At 42.2% G+C, this 24,776-nt stretch overlaps 3 protein-coding genes and 1 long non-coding RNA gene across 7 annotated transcripts; 1 reads left to right on the top strand and 3 right to left on the bottom strand.

The window, feature by feature from the left end:
• Window positions 1–542: 542 nt before the first annotated feature.
• Window positions 543–11,214, bottom strand: LOC136561399 (carbohydrate sulfotransferase 5-like). Of its 4 annotated transcripts, none has more exons than XM_066557698.1 (2): window positions 11,105–11,214; window positions 543–2,588 (listed from the first exon to the last, which is right to left on the bottom strand). In XM_066557698.1, exons 1-2 carry the CDS (start codon window positions 11,170–11,172, stop codon window positions 1,379–1,381), a joined length of 1,278 nt encoding a protein of 425 aa, XP_066413795.1. In that variant the 5' UTR covers window positions 11,173–11,214; the 3' UTR covers window positions 543–1,378. The 4 variants fall into 4 exon arrangements, with proteins under 4 accessions (XP_066413795.1, XP_066413797.1, XP_066413798.1 ...); XM_066557700.1 differs by lacking the exon at window positions 11,105–11,214 and adding an exon at window positions 8,073–8,187; XM_066557701.1 differs by lacking the exon at window positions 11,105–11,214 and adding an exon at window positions 7,878–7,985.
• TMEM231 (transmembrane protein 231) lies at window positions 10,897–15,994 on the bottom strand. The gene is made up of 7 exons (XM_066557702.1): window positions 15,812–15,994; window positions 15,566–15,735; window positions 14,408–14,536; window positions 12,902–13,045; window positions 12,518–12,599; window positions 12,285–12,390; window positions 10,897–11,389 (listed from the first exon to the last, which is right to left on the bottom strand). The coding sequence occupies exons 1-7, from the start codon at window positions 15,951–15,953 to the stop codon at window positions 11,200–11,202; spliced, it is 963 nt and encodes a 320-aa protein (XP_066413799.1). The 5' UTR covers window positions 15,954–15,994; the 3' UTR covers window positions 10,897–11,199.
• A 185-nt stretch (window positions 15,995–16,179) lies between these two features.
• Window positions 16,180–21,096, top strand: GABARAPL2 (GABA type A receptor associated protein like 2). The gene is made up of 4 exons (XM_066557703.1): window positions 16,180–16,478; window positions 16,789–16,844; window positions 18,785–18,957; window positions 20,516–21,096. The coding sequence occupies exons 1-4, from the start codon at window positions 16,445–16,447 to the stop codon at window positions 20,604–20,606; spliced, it is 354 nt and encodes a 117-aa protein (XP_066413800.1). The 5' UTR covers window positions 16,180–16,444; the 3' UTR covers window positions 20,607–21,096.
• On the bottom strand, window positions 16,752–20,212 carry LOC136561402 (uncharacterized). Its single transcript, XR_010784333.1, has 2 exons — window positions 19,988–20,212; window positions 16,752–17,776 (listed from the first exon to the last, which is right to left on the bottom strand). It is a non-coding gene; the product is annotated as an uncharacterized lncRNA (long non-coding RNA).
• Window positions 21,097–24,776: the final 3,680 nt, after the last annotated feature.

Raw genomic sequence — 24,776 nt, 5'->3', positions numbered from 1 at the left:
CCACCGTAGCTCCGCGCGGCTCCGGACAGACCGTGCCACCCGCTCCCGCCCGGCGCCGTCCTCGGCAACCCCCGCTGCCCGCTCCCGCTCGGCACTGCCGCCCGCGCCGCTCCATCCGCAGGCAGTCCCCGCCACTCGCTGCTTGTGCCGCGGGCCCCGCAGGCACCGTCGCCCTCCTCGGGTCTTCCCCTGGACTCGCCACGCGGTCGCCCGTTCACCGTTCACCTTCAAGTAGCAGTACCAGCGTGAGGCAGAGCGCAGCCACGGAAAGCGCCACTACGGGTTTCTTACCTGGAGCTCTGGTCAGCAGCTGGCACCGGCGACGTCTCAAAACCGCCAAGTACGCGCTCCATGCTCAGCGGCGGGTCTGGGGACAGCCTCCCACGGCCCCCACCCGCGCTCATTCCGAGCGTCTGCGCCCGCGCGGTGCTGGAGCATCACCGCTGCCCCAGGAGTTTCTCGGGCGCGGCACCGAATATGAACCGTACACGAGCATCTGTCTGTGCTATCAAAGTTGAACGGATCACTTCCATGCAGCAATATAATCGATACGCAAATTTTCAAGGCTTACTAAACTTCTCAGTGATCTTCACAAATTGCTTATAGTTGTACAGAGAGAGGATAACAGTATGGAGTGCGGTGGCAAGAGCAAGCGTGCACTTATTCTTTGTCACAGTATTAGAACACAACAGGGACAGCATTAAAACGCTATTTCCACTATGATTCCACTGAAAGTTTCTTCATATCCTTTGGTTCTTGCAATCCAAGCAAACATCACATTCAAGTATCTGATTGTAAATATTGCTATTCCAAATAAACCACTATGAAATCTATCAATAAATGAAGTTTCCATTTAAGCCTTTTACAACACAGCTGCTGCAGTTGCCCCACCTTTTGGAAAACTTGTATGTTAAGATCATAAGATTTAAAACATCAACAGAAGTCTGAAAAAAAATATACAACTGAAAAACAACTTTAAAGAAGAAAGTCAAGTGAAGGAATTTACTATTTACTTTGTTCCATATATACAAATAAAGAATTATGATTCTTAAAAACTTAAAGCATGAAAAAAAAAAAGAAGTGAAGTATTATCAATAAACAGACATCTTCGAGAATCCATCTTTTAATAGAAAGTGCTTAAATTATATTCCTAAAATAATAATGTGAGCAGCACAGTAACAGGCTGACAAGTATCTTGCTCTTTTTTTTTTAATATGTAAAAAACTCAGGGGAAAAAAAAACTTCTTACATTAACAGAAAAGGAGTAGACGAAAAGATAAAGTCACAGCCAAGGATTTTCCAATTACTATATGCTGTGCAGTATAGAAATATTCAAACAACTACCCTGCCCCAACTCCCCAGATCTCTCAAAAATGTCTCAGTGCTTTGGATTAAATGATGACCAACTGAATTGATTTTGTCGTCTTGGCAACACCAAATCCAATGTCAGATCTCTTTGTTCTTTTTCTGAATCCACTAGCTGATAACCAAGAATGTTTATAGCACCTTTGCAAACTTCCTGTATTTTCTTAACTTTCTGAAAGGAAAGAATATTTCTCCAGGCCTGTGAAACACTAACTGCATCTCGGGATGTTATTTTGAAGGCTTCTTTTTTTTTCCCCGGTCCCTGTCCATGAGTGATATTATAAACCCAGCTTTTGAGCCTGGGAGTCAAACTAAGATCTGCAAATTTATACATTTCTGAGATTTCTGATAATGGATCTCTTACCAGATCTTCAAAACGGACCATTAAATAGCGATCTTTCAGGAAATTAGGTGGTTTTAGAGTAGCTGTTTCATAAATCTGAACATGACTTCTACAAACCTCTTGCATTACTTTGTATTTGCTATCTTCCACTTTAGTGCCATTGGTACTCAAGACAATTCCATTGTCACGGGCTAATGCTTTCACCGATTGTTCCCGTGACTTGACGACTGCCCTGGGGTCACGGACCAGGTGAATAATTTTGAGATTCAGGGACGGATCAGTGAGGAGGGGGTATAGGACCTTCAAGTCAAAGAATCTAACTTCCTTGATGACAACATGGCTGTAAGTTTTACAGGCTTCTTCCACCTTGCTGAATGGATACCGTCCACAAAGAGTCTTGCATGCCAGTTCACTGGTTATGTCGGTACGTTGAAAAGAGTCACAAGCAGGAGCTGAACACAGAGCCCGACTTGCTGCCCACTGGAAAAGATCGGATAAGTTTCTTTTCCAAGGCATGTAAGCATCAAACACAGACATGTCACACAGAAAGACCGACCTGACTAAGTCCCGCACTGCCATGTGTAAGACTTTGGCACTGTTCTGGTACATTGTAACCCACACGTGCCATGCAGGCTCCATCAAGTAGAAGACACTGGGGTGCTGGCTGAAAAGTTGACCAACAAAAGAAGATCCTGACCGCCAAGAGGAGAGAATAAGTATGTGGACTTGTGATGGTTTCTCCTCAGACTGAGGCATGAAGCTACTGTACCGGGCATACATGAAGAGTAAGAATCCAGTCTGAACTGTAACAAAAATTATAACAATTGTGCTAGGAATCCGAATCCTTGCCATTCTCACCGAGGAAGGGTAATGAAAAAAGCTGAAAAAGAGAAGGGAAATACTGGTGAACCATTGCTCCTGTGGCACAATAACAATACAGCTTAGACAATACAAACTCTTGCATTAGTAAAACCTTTCTTCAAATGTGTATGTATGTATGTGGCATTAACTGCTTCTTTAATCAGCTGCACTTGGGGATGATCACTGCAGGTGACAGCTGTTGGGGGAAAAAAAAGAAGTAATGTGTGACACTAAGATCACTGCAGAAATAAGGAACTAAGTAAATGTTCAATGTTGAAGAAAACCTTGGGTTGATGCAGCTCAACCCTTGGATTAAAAAAAAATCAAAACAGAACTACAAAATACGCAAGGCCCTCAAATTGAACACTGGTAAACGCTGTGCTAAAAAAAAAGAAGAAAAAAAAAGTTTCTGACTTGCTCAACTGTATTTCTATTTCAATTTAACATTACAAGGATTTCTATCCCCTAAAAGGAGTGGATGCGAACATTGGTAGCTGTGAGTGCTGAAATTAAAATCATCTTATCTAATGTGAGTGCTGTACCCTACAGTGGCCATAGGCTGCTATACCAATTGGTGTTTGTCCACAACCCTCTATTTTCCAAACTGCAGAAGGCAGAAGATGGATGAAAACTCACAACCTGAAGCCACACCTGGCCACAGGTGACAAAATTTAAAAGCTGCTGACACGTATCTTTGGTCTGGAGTGCATACACCCCAAGACAGAATACCCTGAGTTTGCATTCAAGTTAGATTTGTCTGCATATAACTCCTAGAAAATCTTAGGCATGTCAAGCCCAAGTGGATTTCTGCTTTACTTTGCAGTCAAAGTTCAAGACACATGCACTCCTCCCCCCAGCTTTTTACTAGAGATTTTTGGCACCTACCCTTTTGTACTCTCACTCATGCAGATTCCACTTGCAAGCAGGCAGTAAATGCTAGCAGGCAAGGTAAAGGAAAGTACTCCTCATGTATGCAGATCATCTCAGAAGTTCTACATATACCTATTTGTTATCTAGTCGCATTTGCAATTACAATGTTTTTCTTGTTACAGTGAAAGACACATTTTTCAACACACTCTGAACTCTTGAAAGAAAATCATGCAGACTAGTAAACAAAGATACATATTCATTTGACATAATAAATTGAATTGAATTAAATGATCACCCATTACAAAACCTTTATGTACACTGCATATTAAAAATGTGAAACTCTGCTTCAAAATTCTGTAGCAGCAAAAGTATACAGGAGTTCAACAAATAATCACATTGATTTAAAGTAAGTAAGGGAAGAAAAGCCTTCCAAGGACTGTTAAAGGCAAAAATGAGGCTACAGCCCATGGCTTAGCAATTCCCTAAGCCATGGATAGCCCATGGTATACTGTATTGCAGTGACATGCTGCAAGAAACAAGGCTTAATGTATTACTTTCTCCTTAGCAGTCCGCTGCTTGCTACTCTCAGGCACAAGAGCAGATAGATAAATCCTTAGTTTAGTTCAGCTTGGCCGGCCATTCTTCATAGATAAAATCTGCCTTGTTCTAATACTGAACATATTACATCTTTTTTTTGCATATTACATCTCCAGAAGCATCTACAAGTTTCTCTGTGCTGTGAGGATCACCAGCAATCCAGCAGCCTGCACTGACACTTCACCAAACAGAGGGGATGAAAGAATCTAAGCTGAAGTCAAAGCTGAAGTTGCATTTGCTAATTGAAAGATTTTTCTTGAAACAGGCTCTATGCCTGAAAGTCAGCCAGACACAACTATCTCAGATCTTTTTCTTGAGTGCAAAACGTGAGTCATTATCTGCACTAAGACTGCATTCTGCAGCTCATTGCAGTCTCACTTATTATGTAGCTTTCAGAAACTCAATTGTGCTTTTTAAAGAATGTGTTTCTACTCTAGCTATGCAGAACTGTTGCTCCACTCTAATCATGCTGCAGAGCTGCAACACTAACTGCTCTTTACATGTTATTAGCAGAGTGTGGGAGACTGAGGAATAAAAGCCAAAAGCTGTTTTTTACATTCACTTTTGCCTTGACTTTCTCAGACCTCTCCTTGCTCCAGGTTCCCACACAAGTAGTGTTGCAGACAACACTGTGCCAATGAAAAAGCAGATAACGTGAGTATTAGTCCACAATATGTCTGGACTAACAAGACTCAAACACTACAAATAACATCAAATGACTACAGCTGAGGTATTTCCCTACACTTCATTATGATAGAAACTGCAAGAAAAAGTAAAACACTAAGTAGATATCAGTTTTCTATATTTAAGATTAATTTTCTTTCCTTTTAGAAAAGTTGGAGTGTTTCTAAGGAATATACACACATGTAGACACCATCAAATAAAAAGCATAATTACGCAGGACAATACAGCATCTGTAAAGTATTCTCTTGTGTGGCTTCCAGTGCATAAGGCCGAATATACCACTTTTTCTGTGAACAGTGCCCTTCATTTCTGCACTTTTCTTGTTGGGCATGTGTAATTCTATTTTCATGTAAACAACCACTTACCATTTCCAATTGCATTCTGCAGTTAAGGTGATTTTAGCCCAGGTTAAACTCACATTCCCCTAAAGTACAATTTTTTTAACCCAACAAGGTCTTCTGTGATTTTTGATGAACTTTAGCTGAGGCAGAAAGCAGCTGTTGAAAAGCCCATAGAATAACCTTCTCATAGAGTTGCTGAAGATCCATATATGTATACACACATTTATAAATCTACTGAATAGATTACATTATATCATTGCCTTAGTTGTGGACTTGGCATTGTTGGATTAACAGTTGGACTTCATGATCTTAAAGGTCTTTTCCAATGTAAATGATTCTACAATTCCAAATGCGAGGAACGGGACGTCGCAATACAGACTACTTCTGATCCTCTACCCATTCCATTGCAGGACTCGCCAGATGGTGCTGTTAGGCAAGCTTGCTCTTTCAGCACAGAAAGGCAATATGCCAAAACTGCACACTGAAGCTGCATGCTGAAACACTAGCCTGTGACTTGCTTTGCATTGCCTCTTTCTGCTAGTGCCCTCCTCCTCCACCAACAGCTCAGTGGCACTACCTGCTCACACCAAGCTCCTCTCCAGAAAGCAAAATTGGGGTTTGTTACACCTCCTTTTATCCTGCTCTGTTCCACATAAGTGCTTCCTCGTAGTGCACCTGCCTGACTATAGCATGCCTGCCAACTGCAAACATGGGGGGGAGAAAGGAGAACCAGCAGAGGGGCCAGATGTTTTGGCGTTACCGCCACTTCAGCTGCCATCTCAGAGACAAAATCAGACTGACCCCAAGTGGCAAGGGAGCTACAACAAGCAGAAAAACAGGCTGCAACGGGCCTCAAGTTGCAGCAGACAGCACTCTGACGCCTCTCACATCTCTCAGCTGAGACACATGAAGTATGGCAACACTCAGAAGCATCACAATACGTGTTTCTGTAAGTAATGAATACTCCTTAATGTAAGTTATTTTACTAACAGTTACACTGTTATTCCTTTTCTGTGATAGTAGTAGTACTTCTTTGGTGATACTATTTCTTCAAGGAGAGCTCTGGTAAAGAGAATCATCAGAAGTCTCTCAAATTCTTGAGGCACAATCATCTCTTCACAGGGCAATGCAAATTTTCAAAATGTGGTCTGAAAAGCATTAGCTTCTATGGTTTAGTTGCCAGTCCTGAATCAAGCTCTGCTCCTGGGCTTCCCTGCTAACAGCTACTAATGGAAACAAGATTCTACACTAGATGAGCCCTGGGACAATTCCACAACAACTATTCTTACATATTGTTCAAAGAAAATTAATTATACAAACTGGCCAATAGAGCAATCGTTTTCTTCATCACTTAAACTGTCTTTGATAGACTGCTGAGCTGCAGGGCCACTAGTATCTGCTTGCCAAGAAACTAGATACATTACAGAAAGCTATCCAGTTTTACTAAGCAGGGTAAAAATACAGTCAGTGGTAGTACTGATCCCAAAAAGATCTCATTTCTAAGATGAGCACTTTTCAGACCCAGAAAGGCAGAAAAGAAAGAAAGAAATGATGATCATTTAGCTCGTGCTTCCAGGGACTTTTATTCGTTTGTCACGTAAGACATATAATGTTGGAATTAAGTAATCAGATCTTTTCAGGTCAGCTCTGAAAGGAGTAGAGTTTCTTAGTAACTTCTTTCAGCACAGAATTCAACCTGAAGAGACTTAATCAAGTAGCAAAAACTAACTTTCTAGCTAAAAAAGACCCTCCTATTAAACTGCAAATTTTTTTTCTGGGATATTAAAAAGACTGTAGAAAGACAGAAAGTGCCTCATATTAGAGCTGTCAAAAACATGCTCTGTCTTTGAGCTTTGGACAATAGGCTGGGATGAAACACTCCCTTAGAACAAACAGTTCTGGGTCTGTTGTGGGAAGACTGAAAAACCAGGCTGGATTAAAGCAAAAACATTTCAGTGAAGAATTACAAATACCTGCTCCCCTACAATGACTTCTGAGCAACTGAATCTTAGCTGTCTTTGTCAGTGGTCTTCCCTGGCCATTTTCTGTCTGAGAAAATTTCCAGCATACTTTCATTTTAAACAGTCTGTGCAGCATTTTTAAAGTCAAAGAACTTACAGATTAATGTACTCAGTTGTGGTCCCTTCCAGCTCAGAATATGCCGTGATTCTGTTGATTTCCCAGATTGATTTCTTCCACTGAAAAATGAATACCTAATGCGGGATTATGTGCACAACCTTTTGTTACCCAAAAATGACTGTCCTGTATGCTGACCTTTCAGAGCAATCATACGAGATGAATGTAATTATCTCTTATGTACCTAAAATTCACCAAATGCAGCAATACTGACTGTAAAAAGAATGATAACAGTGAATGTCATCATGCATTTTATAGAATTAAGAGGAAAACATTTGTTCATGGCATGATAAATAGAGCAAAGATCACCTGAAGGTCTACTTCTCCTCATCAAATTTACTCACTGCGTTCTTCACCTATCAGACATTGCACCAATGCAATTACCGCCAAAAAAGGTTCTGTGAGCTAACGTTAGAAACATAGTTTGCTACTCAAAAAAGTAAAATGCTGGAACACGACAAAGCTGGTCAAAGAATAACACACAACAATATTACTAGTAATTCTTGCAGTAAATCACCCCACTGACAAAACATCACTTTCCAGTATTCTTATGCAGCTAGAAATCTCACATCTTCATAAGGCAGAAGCTTATTGTATCAACAATATGCAGATAGGTATTTGAATGGGTACAGGAAAAAAAAACCACCTAAAATAACCAGGCTGATTTTCGACAGCTTTACCTCTATCGGTGCGACATCGGCTCCCCCGTAACTAGTATTACCGCTAGTCCGCCGCCACAGGCAGGGGCGTGTGTAACCCGCTCAAAAACATCTCCTTTAAAGTACCGTTGTTTGAGACCGGAAAAAAAAAGGTCCGACCGGGCCTTCCAATCCCGTGGCATAACCGCACCCCCACCCGCATCAGCCTGTCCGTACCTTGTCGCCGCCTCCCGCCACCGCCGCGGCTCCGAGCTGCCGACAGAGACAATGAACCGCTTTCATACGTGGCCGAGGCGCCGGGGCAGCGGGAGGAGCCCGAGGAGCCGACCCGCCCGCCCCCGGAGCATCCCCGGGCAAAGGCGCAGCCCGGCAGGGGCGGTCCGCTGGCCTGTCCCGCCCAGCACGAGTGGGACCGGCGCGGCGGGGCAGGCCGCCCGCCCCACGGGGTCCCGCCTGGCTCGCCGAAACCGGCTCCGGGCGCCGCAGCAGCCAGCGCCCCGCCGCCTCTCCTCCGCGGGGTCCCGCGTGCCTCGGGCCTTCCCGCGGCAGCAGCCCCCTCCTCCCGGCCCCCGCCCCCGCCCCCTCCCTCCATCGCGGCTCGGCACCCCAAGGCGAACGGAGCTCGGCGCGGCCGCGTCCCGCTCGCCTCGTGCGAGTAGAGCGAGAAGATAATACCCCCTACAAAACGGGCTGCTTGGTGAGTTAAAAAGCAGCGAGGTGGTTTCTTTTCTCCTAGTTCTACCTCTTAAAACACTCCCGAAGCATGGCTCTTACACGGCCATGTAAGAGCCGTGTTCCCACGTCAGTTTATGCATAGGACTTTTAACTTAAAACCTTGATTAATCCTAGCGAGCCACCATGTCCTCGAGCCACCATGTCCTTTCTCAATGACGAGCATTTAGATTGCTCTGTCATATGTCTACAGAGATCTGTGCAGTACAACTGTGGTGCATGGTGGTGGTTTTGACTTTTTGTGTTGCTTAGCAAGCCAAAGGAAGAGTCCTTGCAGATAGCTTTCTGAGAAAGGCTCTTCCTTCCTAAACCTCTTCTAATGCTGGTTGCAGTGGATCCTCAGGTATATATTTTTCCCGTGTAGTTCAGTTTGTTGCTTAAGCTATAAAATCTTGCTTTTTTTCTATTGCTTGGTTACTTAAAAAAGCAGAATGTCTCTTCAAGCTCAAGAAAGGAGTCAGAACTGTGAACCAAGAACTACAGTCAGTATAAAAATCATCTAGGAAGTGACCACAGCAGATGTATCACAGGGTTTTTCTTCCCCGCTGTGGTAACATCTGCCTTTACAGCTCCTTTTACCCTGCATTCAGTTATTAGTCCAGTCATGAAAGACCTCTTTGACAAGAAATGGAGGGGTGGCTTCAGGTCATATTAAACAATTACATGCCACCTGCAAGTAACAAACTCTTTTGATTGCCTCCTTTTAATGTATATAGTTCTTTGCTTACATTACTGAACAGGATTTTTTCCAGTTTTTGCCATCTAAAGGAAAAGAGGATATTTTTCTCTGTATTTCTCTGTATTTAAGGATATTTTTCTCTGTATTTCTGGAACTAGGCCTGATCTCCATTTCTTATTTCACATGCATTCACTGAAGTGTTGCTGTCAGCAGCATCACTTGTTCTAACTTAATGTGAAAGGCTACAACAGGAGAAAAAAGGGAGAGGGATTAATGGAGTCTCCCGGTACTGTGGCTTTCGAGCATTAGTCTCTTCTGTGTTTCTGTTGCTACCGAAACAGACTTCTGTTCAGCTTGGAGGAAGATTCTTATGCATTCCATTTTTGTGGGAGTAGTACATTCAAACCCTTAAATTGCGGTCCTGTGGTCTCTCCAGAGATTTCTAGCCTTTGCTCATGTCCACCTTAATGCTTGTGCAGATACATACCAAGTTCAGTCAGGGAACTGACTTGTCTGAAAAAGTGATTATATATTTGGTAAAGATCATCTTCACTGAATTAACTCATGCAGTCACACAAGCACCATTACTGCTGCAAAGGAGAGCACACCAAATGTACACCAGCAGGAGATATGGTGGCAACAAGCTCACAGCCCCCTTCGTTCATGCTGTGCAGTGGCTAGAAGCACAAAAAAGCAGTAGACAGTTGCTTTGACTCTGGAGATGTTGATACGAAGCCAGTTATCAGTAGCCCTATGCTGCCACATAGAGACTTCAAAGATCTAAGAGCAAACTGGAGACTTCTGGAAAAAGTAGCTCTCCCAGCTGCCAGGATGTTCAGTTCTAGAGGATGATGGCCAAAAGATGGCCTACTGCTCAGCTGCTCTTTCATATTTCATAGCTGCACCGTGTCTTAACAGTTCAAAAGAACCAAAGACACTTGGATTTTTTTGCAGAATTCTAGCATCTAGAATTGTTTTAAATTCTAGATTTAAATGTCCTGCCATAACACTGCTTTGCTAGAATTAATTCTTTAATAAAAAAACTGAAAATATAATGGAAATTCTGTTGTTTTCTCTTGTAAGCTTGCCTAGCATAAAAAGTAAGCCCAGAAAAAGAAGATAAAATAATCTTCCCTATGACCACCACCATCAAGAATGAGGGACATAGTCTTTCAATGTCTACCAGGTGATTATAATCTTTATCTGTTCTAAACAATTTAAGCTCTGAAGGTAATTATTCACTTGCTTTGAAACTCTGAGGCTTGCCTGGCAGAATTTTTTGCTAGTTTTCTTTCAATAGATAAAAGGATTCTCTGTTTTACTATTCACAATTCACAATTAATGGTCAGGTGCTACAGTAATAATACCGGTAGTAAATGGTTGTGCAAATTTTGCACACGCTATCACCCAAAACCTGATTTCTCACATCAACCTTGAATTTATTCATCATCCAATTTAATAATTAAATTGCTGAATAAGTATAGTCACAGTTACAGAAGCGCATCTCTGACCTTAACTCATCCCTGCAGTTTTTCACTTCATAGTGCACATACATAAATGCATGTACAAATAACTCTTGACAACTCTAAGAGTGCAGTGAATTGATTTACAAGAAGTAAAATCAGTTAATATTGTTACTTTTAGCATATTTTTATTTTCAGTTTTCAAAAAATGGTTTTTGACGCATGCTCCATTTGCAAAAAAATAACTAGGCTGTTTTTTACTGTCAAAAATATAAACTTTTCCAGCTCCAAAGCAGTGTTCCTAAAGAAATTAGGTGAATGAACATGTATTTTAAAAAGGATGCACAAACAGAGCATACTTGAAATATACTTACAAAATTCTGATCTTCTGAAGTAAGAAGTGTATAGAGAATAAAATCAGGGAACTATTTTTGAATGGCATGTCTATAAAGTCTTCTCAGGCATCTCTTCAGGACTGGTGTTGTTTGTAGGATAGGACTGGAGATACAGGCAGAACTGGTGATACTGGAATTGTAGTCAACACCTGATTCTGGAACAAAAATGTCTTAATCCTACCGAACACCCAAAGAAAGATAAGGAGGATGCTGACATACTGGATCCAGGCAAATTTAATAATTTCCCAAAATCCTGGCTGATATTTAAGCAAAGTCAAGGAGTGTTAATAGAGAACCTTCTGATGCTACCATTGCAATATCTAAACAAGGAAACTCATAGACAGAAAGGCACAAACCTTGTTAAGACATCAGTTTGTGTCACAAATGCTAAGCCTCTGAACCACAGAAACACCTAAAAGCCTTCCACCACAGTAGGTAACAAAAGCTGGAGAGAACATCTGTCCTAGAAGACATTTAAACCAATTCTGGGTAAAGTACCTGCTTTGTGCCTGAGTCATCAGGAAGTACTTATTGTTAATATTCAGGCAGGTAAACAAATCTTGTAAGAAGTGTGCTCCATACAGATTCTTCTAAATGCAGATTTGTTCTTGTCTCAGAAAAAGAACAAAGAACATAATCAATGAAGAATTACTTTTTCAAAAGATAAAAATTCTGATCTGTCTGCACATGAACAAATGTAACAGCCTCCCACTGCAGGAGTTATTATTTGGTGAGATGATCTTGCATACAGATTTCTAATCATTTGCTTTAGGTCACAGACTACAGTATCATGCTTTGTGAGTGACATCTGTGACAGATCGGGACAGCAGGTGCTGCAGAACCAAAGCGAGATGTACTATGAATATTCCATGACAATAGCTAACAAACTGCTTTAAAGGCCTTTTTAGCAAAGCTGAAAAGCAACACGGGTTACCAATAAAGAAAGGCAAAAAGTGGTTACGAAGGCACAACCATCTGAAGGAATGGACAAATAGGTATTTCATCAGCTCCAGAACTGTAACATTTGCTTAGCTAACAAAAAAAAAAAAAAGTTTAGCAACACATCTAAGAGAAAACATTTTCATTTGGCCTGCATGTGGTGGAGACTGAAATAATATAACCCTGTTATGTCACAGTTTGTGCAGTTTTTGAAGGATATAAGATAACTTCCACTGGGTAATGAATAGTGGCATTAATGATAAATGGTGTATCCGTTGCTCTTCCAGTCATCCAAACAGGGCTGGGATCTGAAAAGACTGTTGTCACTATAATGGAGAAAGGAAACGTCCAGGTTAAAGGGCTTTTAGGTATTAATACAGAAGTCATATACCTCACAAAACAGCTGCCAATATGCTAACTACTACTGTCCTGTAGCTACACATTCAGGCTTACCATTTCTAGCCCAGTATGCTGCAATGATGTTTGCCAGATCATAGTCACTTGCAAAAGGACTTGTGCCATTGACCACGGACACCTGTTACAACAAGGAGACACTTTATTATTCATCCAGTTTTCAAGACAGTAATTCTACTGAGTTTCTTACACAAAGTAACCATGCCTTTCAAGGAATGAACATAAACATCAGACTGAACATCTTGGCAGAATAACCTCTTCCTTCTTGTAGTCTAACAAGAAAACACCAGTTCAAAAGTCTTACAGTTCACTCTGTGCAATAGTACAAATAATTAGGGTGTCACCTAAGATACTAGGAGGATTAAGAGATTGGGGTGGGGGGGGGGGGTTGAATTGATGGGGAAGGGAAAAACATTTCCTCACATTGTATCTGGTATCCAGTCCACAGTGGTTAAGTAATTGCCTCTGGTTTAATTTCAAGTCTCCATTCACGTAGAGCTGAGACCCTGGCACAGGAGAAAAAAACTGAAGAAAAGCCATGCTCTGCATCACAAATGTTGACATCCTCTGAAAAAGTGAACACAAAAAAGGAAAATTTAGCAGGGAGGAGGAGGGACACTACGTACTTTTCTATGTCTTGGTATCTACACATTTTTCTACATGGATTTGATTTTTCTAGGGCTCCCAAGTTTCAGATCATCACCTTAGTCTATACAAGAGACCACCAAATAAAAAATACTGCTTTTTTAAAAAGCGAACTACCGTAGCTAATAGCTAACTAACTTTATTATGTCAACAAAGTTGAGATTCAGTGAAGTGCAATGTCTGTGGCCAATGACCGAAAGTTTTGACTAGCCATAACATGTAAAAAGCAGCAAGATGACTAAAACACATTCATTGGAGACACACTTTAAAAAAACTCGGCAGTCAAAATCAAGGACTTGTACTCTGCAACAAGAACCAAATAAAGAAGGGAGGTCCTTAGTTCTTATCAACCACTCAGTCTGAAGGAAAATTTCCACATTTACAGTGGGATAAAAAAAAAGTGTTGTGAATATGGTAACTCTGTGATACTAATACCTGACCAAATACTTCAGCCCAAAATCAGGACTGTTGGGCCTTTATTCTGGGCCTCAGGCTTAAGAATGTTTTCTACACCACATAGCTATGCTTGCTAAGCTTGTCAATCTGCAATCAGCAAGACTCTCTACAGAAATAGCCTAATCTCCCTAGGAAAACAACTTTTTGTCTGTGTGGCTGCACCCAAGCAGCTCTGTATTACTGCTCCTTTCAGATGTATCCCTGGGTTCTCTGTGTGCTGGCGGTTTTCTCTTTGCTTTAAGGTATTAATTGCACTGCCATTTGAGGTACAATGGCAGCAGAACTGCACTGTCTTGTCTTCCTATAACACTTCCTCCTCCCAGTTACAAGATATAAAAGATCCTGGCAGATGATTATCGATGCTTCACGAACTGTTAAGCAAAATCTAAGGAGTTTTAGGCTGCTGCAACAGCCTGACTCCCCACCTCAGAAAATGAACTGGTTATGTCAAGACGCAGCAGTCTGTAGGAATGCACATCCTTCTGCCTATTGCAAGAATCTCAGTTATTTTCAGGTGCCACCCACACTGATACTCACTGTTGTGCATTTCTGTCCTGTATAGTGAGTGCACTACAGCCCAAGAGAATATAGAGCTTAAAAACCAAAAACCAAAAAAACCAAACCCTAACAAAGCGTATCAAAATACACAAGAGAGCTAGACTAGGAATGACACAGCAGAGGGGGAGAAAATTAAGTATTTTTCAGTAAAACACATATTTTGGATAGGAATTTCAAATGTGGAAGGTTTCTTTTCATGTTTTGTATAACCACTACTGGAATTTTACAATAGGTCTATACATCACAACAAACAAAACTAAAAATGCTCACATAAAGCTGGTAGGAAAAGAGTAGAATCAGCTGAACGCCAACTACATGCTCTGTTGGTTGTAATGGAAGTTCCAGTTTAAAATGCAACTGATCCATTTTGCCATCTTGATTTTTGTCTTCTTCTCTCGTCTAAATAAATTTTTTTTAAAGACAGGAATTTCTGTTAGAAAGAAAAACAAAAAAAGTAAAACCCCAGGGGACCCTACAACTGCAGCATGCACATACCAAGGAAGCAAACGGACTGCACAGTCAGGAATGTAATAAAAAGCTACTTGACTATTTACAGAGGACTAGAGACAAAAAGCCAACACTGTTGTCTGTTATACAAGGTCTCATACACCCCTCCAGGGAGGAAAAGTTTACTTCAAGGTCTTTTCTGCCCTAGACCATTCCAACCATCTTCCTTGCACGCCACAAAGCATGCCTTGGTGCTGGATCTTCTGTGCAAGACACAGTGCAAATATATGACTGGTGGTCAGGCCTGTGCCTCCTGCTATTGTAGCATGCCTCTTAAATGGCTTCTGTATGCTGATGCCTGGCAGTAAGCCAAGGCTTGCTATGCTTGTGTGCCAGAGTGTCCAATACTTCAGCTACTTGCAAAATACAGAAGGGCTCATAAAGAGGCAGACAGAAAAATAACTGCCACTGTGCAATCCCAGAAAGAAAAGTGACTGCAAGGCAGAGATTATGTGTTTCTGAAGGCACATATCTACTTCCAAATCTAGGTGTACCCTGCAGATTTCATATAATGACAAGCCATGTGGCCAGGGTAGAGCGGCACAACTAATTTGATTAAAGTAAACCGACGTGTTCACACAAACCACCAGCGGTGTTTATGGACTTGGTTTAGTGGCAAAATTGGTAGGGTTTGATTAATGACTGGACTTGGTCTTACGGGCTTTTTCCAACCTAAGTAATGCTACGATTCAGTAACACTGAGAGGGAGTGAAACGGGATTCATTAAAATTCCAGCAAATCCCAATGTGAGGCACAAGGTTATACATAAAGCTGCTGCTACCTGAAGGCAGCAGTGCCTGACGGGCCACAGGCTCAAAAGCGCCATCAGCACTCGTGCCCTGAGCCGGCTGCCGGTCCACTGGCCCCACTCTGCAGCCTCGCTTCTCGCCAGTGTTGCCGGGCCGCCCCGGGCAGGCCTACCGACAGGAGCGGGACTCGTAGCCGGTCCTCCTGGAGCCTGTTGAACGCTGGGAATGTGCTCCACGCCAAGAAGCTGCCCGGGCCGGACCCGATGGTGGCGACGAAGAGAGCCTCGTACCGGAAACGAACAGTGGGCTGCTCCAGGTACGCGCTCTGCTTCAGCCAGAAACCTGAGGGCAAAAACAGCACGAGATTTCAGGGCTGCGCCAGGCCCGGCCGGGCCGCGTGGGGTCCAGCGGCGCTCACCGTGGCTCCGGTAGGCCACCAGCAGCGGCGGCACATAGGTGAGCGCCGTGATGAGCAACAGCGCCAGTGCAGCGGCGGAGCAGAACCCAGCCCGGTAGCGCGTGTACAGCGCGGGATGCGAGTACAGCTCCACGCCCGCCATGGCGAGCGGCCCTCAGCGCCGACTGCCCCCGCCCGCGCCTACAGCGCTGCACTGGGCGGAGCGTCGGACTGACGAGACGCCGCACCAATCAGCGCCGAGGAGACGGGCCCATCAGCCAATGAACGCGCACCGCTGCCTCCCGGGGCCGTGGGCGAGATAGCGCCCGGCAGCGGGATGGGGACACACGGATGGGGACACCTGCCGGGGCGATGAAGTCTGTGGAGCAGCTTCGAGTGCCCCGGGAGCCCTGCGGGCGGCTTCACAGCCGGCAGGTGACTCCGTGTCAAGACGCCACAGCCCCGCCCCGTGATCCCCAGCCGGAAGCACGGCTGCTCAAGCCGTTGCCGGGGAACAGGCGAGCCGGAAGTCCCGCCTGCCGAGCCGCGGCTGTTGTTGTGACAGGGACCGTGACAGCGACAGGCCCGGCACGAGCCCCGGCCCCCGCACACGGGCCTCGCCGCCTCTGGCTTCTCTCTCTGCCCGCCTGCACCATGAAGTGGATGTTCAAGGAGGACCACGCGCTGGGTAAGGGTGGGTCTGGGCCAGGCGCTGCCTGGCAGCGGCCCCGCTGCCCTCCGTCTCCCGTGTCGCCATCTGTCGCGGTCGGCTTCCCCAGGCAGTCGTCTTGTATGTGGGCGGACAGCCGCTGGCGGCCCTCACCGAAGGGTAGTGCGATGCCCGGGGACGGTCTCCCCGAAAATCTAGAGACCCACTCGGAGACGGGAATGTGATCGCGATCCCCGCAGGCTCACGGCCCTGCCGGCGCTGCCCTCTCGGCCTAGGACACCAGCAATATAATTACTATGCAATGACTAATTACGAGTTTTGTTCACAGAGCACAGATGTGTCGAGTCGGCAAAAATCCGAGCCAAATACCCCGACCGTGTCCCGGTGAGTAGCCAAGCCATCTTCAATAGAGTACTTACAGGCAAAGGTGGATACAATGCTTCCATCCTGCCCACTCTGATGAGTTCCTACTACGAAAATTCATTTTCCTTTTTGTGTCCTTAGATGTTTTAAAGAAGTCCCAAAAATGTATAACTAGTCCAACATTTCCTCCTGTGCCCCAGTGCATATTGACAAAAACGCTTTCTAAAAACTTTCCAGGGATTTTTATGGTATATCATGGTCCTGCTTTCTTCTAATGGCAGTTATATCCCAGCAAATACCTTCATTGTCTTGAAGATTGTGCCTGATCCTTAGAAAGATTATAAAGACTATTGAAACCTTGACCATCTTCCATTCTGGCTAAATTAGTTAGATGATATCCCTCATGTATTCCACGCCTATAACCAGTCATCATGGTGAGTTTCCCCATGCAAACCCTGTTTGAAGAGCCAATGCGAGTGGTGACCCCTCCTTTCTTGTAGGAGCATTAATACCTACCAATCTGCTAAAGAGTGAATGAGCTCTCTTCTTCTCTCCGCAATCCCTTTTACCATGTTTCAGTCTCTGAAAAGACCACAGTTCACATCCTTATGTAACAGCTAGCAACATGTCTACATTCTCAACTGACTTGCTTGGGTATAAAATTTCCCACATCCCCTCTGACCACATGCCAGTTAATGCCACTCCTGCGTCTAACCTTTTGGTTAACTTTTCCATTAGCACAGCCCAGAGAAGAATCTTCATTCCCATTGACTTTTTCTGCTGCTCAGTTGCACAAAGTCACACGATTTTCTCCAGCTGCAATCTGGCGAGCTGATATGATCCATGCTGTTCTCTCTTGACTAACTATTCCCTCACGCATAGACTGCAGCATCCTTAATGACCGTACATCTTCACAGTATCCATGTATCCATTTCAAAAATATCCTGGATAACCTATGGGGAAAAAGAAACATAGAAACTCGCTGTCAGAATGACTGAGTCAGAATGACATACTGCTGTATCAGGGATGGACAGCAAGGTGTAGACAAATACAGGAATTGAATCTCAAATTGCAGCAATCCTTTGTCTGGACCAGTATGTGTTTTCTGCTTGATGATTCAAATTGAGCTGCATACCATTGATACCAAATAGTTGGTGTCAATTTAACAGTCAGAAGTATTTTTCAAACTTAATGTTTCACTTGGAATGTAGAGCTAAGGAATGGAGACCCTGGAACCTCTTGTAAACCCCATTTCCTGACCTTCTGAATTTTTCCTTCAAGAATCAGTCTTTGTAGTACAATGAGCATCGGGTCTTTTTCACTAGCAATACTTAATTATCCTTTCCCCTGCACTTGCTGCTTTCTGTTTGGTTTATTTTTGTTTGGTTTTGTTTGTGGTCACCTTGCTATCTTTCCTTGCTGTAGTCAGTTTCTGATTTCCGAAGCAATGATGGAATACTCCAAATGTCAGTTCAGCAGAATACAAATGTAGCCTCACCAGTGCCAGCACAGAGGAAGGATCACCTCCCAGTCCTTTGCCTAATGCAGTCCAGGACACTATTAGCCTTACTTGTGTCTAGGGTACACCGCTGGTTCATTTTCAGCTTTGGGTCCACGCTGCAGTAATTTCATATCATCAGTGTACAAAAGGTTAAGTGGTGTGCATACTTTCCTGTCACAGGTGTCTTTAAGGCATAACACACCTTTTTACCCCATGACTGCCAAACATGGGCATAGGAAGTTTCAAGCCATTGTGTATATAAACGTAGGTTTCAGTGCAGCTGTAAAATCAGGTTTTACAGTGCTGAGCCAGTTCTACCTCTGATTTGGTTGTGATCAGGAAACCTTATATATTCATCTCCTCTACTCACCACTGTAAGCCTGTATGAGCATACAATCTACCAAAGCCATCTGTTCGTACCAATCCTGAACAGCCTGACCTTCACACCTGCACTTTACAGGTCATAGTGGAGAAGGTCTCAGGATCTCAGATTGTTGATATTGACAAGAGGAAGTACTTAGTTCCGTCTGACATCACCGTGGCCCAGTTCATGTGGATCATCAGGAAGAGGATTCAACTGCCATCTGAGAAGGCAATATTCCTCTTTGTAGACAAGACAGTCCCACAATCCAGGTGAGAGGCTATTCACTTGGTATTCAGAATCATTACAGCAAGCCTGTGCATATTAGAGGGTCAGTAACACCGCTCTTCAAGGCTCATTTGGTGATTTTGGGAGATGTCTGTCACATCTTAATCTCACTAAAAGTTTTTTTTCCCTCATGAATTTGATAAACGTCTTATTTCTTGAGCTAGGCTGAAAAGAAAGGTGACTGAAAAATATATTATGATTTACTTCCACGGCAAAAGGGTGAGCTTTGCAGTTACGATGTTGTTGCATTTGGTTGAGTGCAAAAACACGTACATCATCAATATCAAGAAAACAATGATTCTCAGTATAACAAAAAAAGTTGCACATTAAATACTCAATAGCAAATGCCATAAATTATTCTGAAAAAAACCAATAAGCTGTCAGTTTACAAAGAAATTGTAACATTACAAACTGCTGCTTCTTTTTTTAATGATTTTTTTCTATGAAAAAAAAATAATTGCAATAGAAAAGTTTTTTGCATTGCTTTTATATAGGAATATGTTTCATTGTTTTCTGCTACATAACAGAATATAGCAGAAGCAGCAACTACAACTTTCTACACTAGATACTTTAGTAGCATTTAAGGAAATAGTATGTCATTACATGCCTTAGATGTGATATCATTCTTAATACTTAATTGTAAAAGAAAGAGTCCCTCCAGGTAACCCAATACACAATAGGGATTCATGAGAACCATCCTTTTCTGCTTGTTTTCTTCTAACAGTACTGAGAATGCCTATATGTCATCTTTAAAACCGTATTACAGAATTGCTGGGCACAGGAAAGGGAGATCCATTGTCTCTTCTCACATGTTCATAATAAGATGTAACATCTCAGCTAGAAAAACAGGGCTTTGATCATTCAATATTAATGTAAAAATGGTAACTTCTTAACCAATAAACAAAACCACAATCTGTTCATGGTTCTGCTCGTTTCACAGGCTTCAGTTTATGTAATAAACCTCTGTATGAGGAGAGAAGGATGTCAAGGATTGGTAATATATTTACTACTCACCAATTTGCTTCCATTGCAAGTACTGCTTACAAATCTTCCCAGCTCCTCTTGGGCAGAATGATGTTGTTGTTTTTCCTGCAACATCCATCTCCATCTTTCAGTTCATTAGCCTTTTCTCAGTTTTGGGAAGTCAGAGAAAGGTAAGCTGAGGAGGCTTCATTTGTGCACCCAACTGATGTCTACTGCTCCAACTATCTGTAAATAGATGGTTGGAGCAGTTGACCAGCCAAGTAATTGCTAGGGTTTCTTTTTGTTTTCAAAATAGAGACTAATTTCCAACAAAATAAGGAAGCATTCTGACAAAGGCATTTGTGAAGAAATACAAAAAATTTACTCTGCAGAGAGTCCAGGATCATTTCTCTAAATTAGGAGCCAACTGCTTTTCATTTACCCTCGTTTTTTTGTATTCTAACCTATACACAGACTTAAAAGTTTTAGCTTTTATTAATCCTTGTTTATATGAAGTTCTGTTAACACTGACAACTTACATGAGCCGAGCAAACCATTTCTCTTTTTTTCCCTTTCAAGCTTAACTATGGGACAACTTTATGAGAAAGAAAAGGATGAGGATGGATTCTTGTATGTTGCCTACAGTGGAGAGAACACATTTGGTTTCTGAATGGTGGTCTTGGCTACTGTTATCATCCTGCTGTGTATCTTGTAAATAGCTGATCATTTTCTGTTTTGACATCCTCAGAAGTTCCTTCTATATACATGCATTTGTAACTGGATTTATTTCTTAATATATTGCTAGGTCTTGTTTTATTAGACTGTTAAATTATAAAAAGAAAGTTTTGTTAGTTTTGTGCATTTTTTTTTCTCACAGCTATGAATTCCCAGAGCCTCAGTTCTTTGGGGGGATACATTTGATGACATTGATTAAATAATAAAGCAAAGTAGTTGGGCTACTAAAACATGAAGAGAAGAACACACATTTATTCTGTTTTGAGATGTCAGTGTAAGAAAAATAAAAAGAATAAATTAGTATTGGAAACACTGGATTTGCTAGTGTATCCAAAGCCAGGAGCAAGATGCTGATTGTGTTGAATTGAGCTGGTATGTTCCTTTCTCAATTAACAAACAAGTACAATAAAAATTCCTGTCACAAACAGGCAGTGCTGTCATTTCTTTACCTTCATTTTGGCCAGAAAGTTGCTCATCACATTTACTAGATGCTACACAGCTGCTTCTGTTACTTACTAGACATTGTACAGCTTCTCAAACTTTACTGTGTGGCTGCTGATACCACCAGGAAGAAACAAGGAGCTCTTTGTAGGTTTCAAAACAAACAGCTTCAGAGCTCCTATATCTCACAGCTACTTCTGCTTAGAGGCAAATCCTTGGATTGTGTGGGAGAGGGTGGAAAAACCAGCTAACTGACCTAATTGCACAGTGCTGGAGTTCGCACTCTGATATTAAAGGATAACACTGCATTGAAGAAGTATCATCACTTTGACCTTCCTAAGCCAGCAAGGAAACACTAAATACAGTTTAGATTCCTGTTAAAAAGTTTTAATTCATTTTCACACTATGTGGTGCCTAAGAATCTAGTTCTTAAAACGCTTCCAGTTATAGTGGAAATTTACCACTTCCAAACTTAAAACAAATTCATACTAACTCAAACCCCCACGACGATACATTACGCCTAGAATTGTTTAGCTCTGCAGTCATTCATACGTATTGGCAAAAGGACTCAAAAATGTGAACGTAGGAGCCTGTGAAAGGTTGACACTACCCTATTACTGCGGGTTGACACTAACTGTCATGCATGTGCTTACTGCATCTTAAAATGTGCTGTTGATCTCAGTAAGCCTTTCATTAGTCAGACTAGCGCTGCATTGTAAACCACTGCTTTAGGCAACATTCTGTCAGTGCATCCATCCTAAATTACTTCTAACTCCCTTTTCACACATTAATGTTTGCTCTTAACAGAATTTTTGATTCAGAATGAAGAAAAGTGGTTTCACCTGTCATTTTCTGAATTACCTTTTATTACTGGAAAATGTTCTGTTTCCTTTATGCTGAAACGTTACCCTTTTTCTACACTCACCAAGTAATATTTTTTCTTAGCTGTTAACAGAGGAGTAAGAAACACTTAAAAATGCTAAAGTTAGTTACATGCTAGCGAACAGATCTAAAACCAAGGGAAGATGTTATGATTGAGGTAACTTTTGGATTACCCTTCATAAGCCCCTAAAACCCCCACATAACTGCTCTAACATCTCTGTATTTATTAGTTTAGATTCAGGAGCCCAGACACGCAAGCGTTCCAGAGAATGTAAGGATAAATGTTCTACAGCAGTAACTTCACTTTTCATCTGCAGATACACGTTAAATGGCAATAAAACATCAAGAGGTTTCCTTTTGAAATGCAGAGGTGAAATGCATCCCTTTAGATAGAACGCTCCTGTAAAATTTTACAAAGCATTTGAGCCCATATGATCTTCATTTTCTGTTAACCCTTCAACTGATGCACTGAACAAAAAACAAAGACAGCAACACCTCTATGTCACTTATCTTTAAGCCAAATTGAAATGTTATCTCCAATATAACTAAACCAGTACTGGATGAATTTAGTATTCAGTCAATATTTAGTATATTATTATAGACCATTATTACATTATAGACATTATTATAGACCAAATTTAGACCATTTACGTGGTCTTTCCTCAAAAAATACCTTGCTTCTACATGTATATATGTTAGTTGTATGTATTATGTATCTGTTGTTGCTGCAGCCCTCTTATGACATTATCAGATAGTCTGAGAGAAAACTCCAACGCCTTTCTTTCCTCCTTGCCAATAGAATTCTGCCCTCAGCCGCACAACCCCGGCTCTTCCTTTCCTCTAATGCTTAATGGATTTATTGCAGAAGTCTTAACTCCTAGTGAAAGGCTGCATCTTGTTTTTTGGGTTGATGGTTTGTTTTTCTAGAAATACAGTATCTTAAATATTTTTCAGTTTACTCGCAATGTACTGAGATCAGTAAGCCTTCCAGCCTGTGTTAAGGTGAGCAGTGGAAGTACACGGTGAAGATCAAAACCTTGCTTTTCCAAAGACAGTGGGATGCTAACATCTGGTCTTGTGGAACTGCAGCCTCAAGGTCAAACATGATTACTCCCACCCTTGGAGAAAACCACTTGTTTCTATGCTCCGGTTTAGACTTCCTTAAAGATATGCAGGGAGTCTGTCCTGCCTTCTTACTAGGACTGAAAACAGAATAACACCTCTAACAGTGATGCTGTTAAAGACATTGTACTCAATGATTACAGTTTCTTTGTCCTGGCAATTAACAGCCACTGGTCCCCAAACAAGTTTGGGACAGGCAAGGCCCTATCTGGGTAATACAGATGTGCTCATTTTACACATATGGTGGGAATCTTGCTGCCCTCCTGTGCTCTGCCGCTCCCACTCCCACTTGTTTGCTCGTCCTCATTAACTATGCACTGTGGGCACTTCATTCCTGCTGCTTCTCTCCCTGCCAACTCTGCTCTCCTGTGGCAGAGTCTCTGCATTCTGCTGTCCTCCCCGTGCCTTGCCTATCTTTGTTTTCCGGGGTATCAGCTATCCCAGCGCAAAGGAATGATACAGGCTTGGAACATGTCAACTGTTCCTTTCCAGGAGCAATTCTTCCAAAGACCTGCTGACAGTGATCCAAGTTTAGTTTGTTACCAATTACAAAAGCAGAGACTGTTCTTTCCTATCTCTGCATTTTTCCATTCTGATTTTTAGAGCAGTTTCATGGTACTGCCAACAGCGTTTCCTGACATTTTCAAATGAAACAAATGCAGCATTTAAATACTGATTTTCCATCACAGAAATGCCATCCAGTTGAGGATGAGATCCCACAGGCTTAGCCCCTCAGCCTTTTAAATGCTGTTCTGTTTCAGCACCTTCCTTCTCTTTGCATATTCACTGACTTGCTCTAGGCTTAAATATGTCCTCAGCTCCATCCAAGAAGTGAGGTTAGCATCAGTGTTCAGCACCTCAAAATCTACTTTTAAATCTGACAGGTAAACAGCAACAGTCTACAGTTCACAACTACTTTAGAAATTTACAAAAAAATCTTACCAGGAACAATCCAAACAGCCAGGCTCAAATTGTAGAAAAGAGTTAAAAGAATTTAAACCATATAACTGCTTATGTGAAAACTGATGCATGACTACAGAACTAGTCTTATGTAACCCATTTTAATATTGCAGCTGAATAGGAAATGGGAACATTCCAGTCTGGTCAGCAGGTTCACTGCAGACATTGTTGATTAACTATGCGAAACTAGGTATGGTAAGTTAATCGTTTCTGCAAGATTTCAGCGAAGAACAAAGGCAAATTTCAGGAACCTGGAAATCTACTGATAGCTCTTTAGGTACACTGTAGAACCCTGTCCTTGGAGTACTACGTGCTCGATTACAGGAACAGCTACCATTTATTTTCAGCAGTTCACCCTGTAACCCATGTGCAATGGCATCTGGCCATTTTTTATCCTCTGATGACTACTGCAAGTCCCTAATCTCCATAATCCCTTGCCCTCTACAAACACATAAAATTACTTCCCCCACACCAGTACAACTGGTATTTCTGCATGTTAGTGCTGGATTTGAGAGAACCGGCCTATACACACAGAATTCAAGCTGTTACTTCTTCAACAAGAGAACTATTCCTACTTGACAAGTCAACCTGAGTGTGAAGTAACAAGGATTTGCTGCTATCACTTCTCATACTGTAATGTTATGTGTACTGTTTGGTCCCATACGTAGCTCAGTAAGTTGACAACAAAGGCTGTTTGGAG

This window comes from Molothrus aeneus, chromosome 11 (assembly GCF_037042795.1).
Source record: "Molothrus aeneus isolate 106 chromosome 11, BPBGC_Maene_1.0, whole genome shotgun sequence".
Lineage (NCBI taxonomy): Eukaryota > Metazoa > Chordata > Aves > Passeriformes > Icteridae > Molothrus > Molothrus aeneus.
Note: the sequence above shows the minus strand (reverse complement) of the source record. Positions and strands in the feature narration are given on the sequence as shown.

Coding starts and splice junctions, on each gene's coding strand:
- TMEM231 (XM_066557702.1), bottom strand. CDS start 15,953: ATGGCGGGCGTGGAGCTGTACTCGCATCCCGCGCTGTACACGCGCTAC. Junction 15,736..15,811: donor GGTGGCCTACCGGAGCCACG/GTGAGCGCCGCT, acceptor TTTTGCCCTCAG/GTTTCTGGCTGAAGCAGAGC. Junction 11,390..12,284: donor TACCCAGTGGAAGTTATCTT/ATATCCTTCAAA, acceptor GACTTTGCTTAA/ATATCAGCCAGGATTTTGGG.
- GABARAPL2 (XM_066557703.1), top strand. CDS start 16,445: ATGAAGTGGATGTTCAAGGAGGACCACGCGCTGG. Junction 16,845..18,784: donor AATACCCCGACCGTGTCCCG/GTGAGTAGCCAA, acceptor TGCACTTTACAG/GTCATAGTGGAGAAGGTCTC. Junction 18,958..20,515: donor AAGACAGTCCCACAATCCAG/GTGAGAGGCTAT, acceptor TTCCCTTTCAAG/CTTAACTATGGGACAACTTT.
- LOC136561399 (XM_066557698.1), bottom strand. CDS start 11,172: ATGCCATTCAAAAATAGTTCCCTGATTTTATTCTCTATACACTTCTTA. Junction 2,589..11,104: donor CTTCAGAAGATCAGAATTTT/GTAAGTATATTT, acceptor TCTCTTTTTCAG/CTTTTTTCATTACCCTTCCT.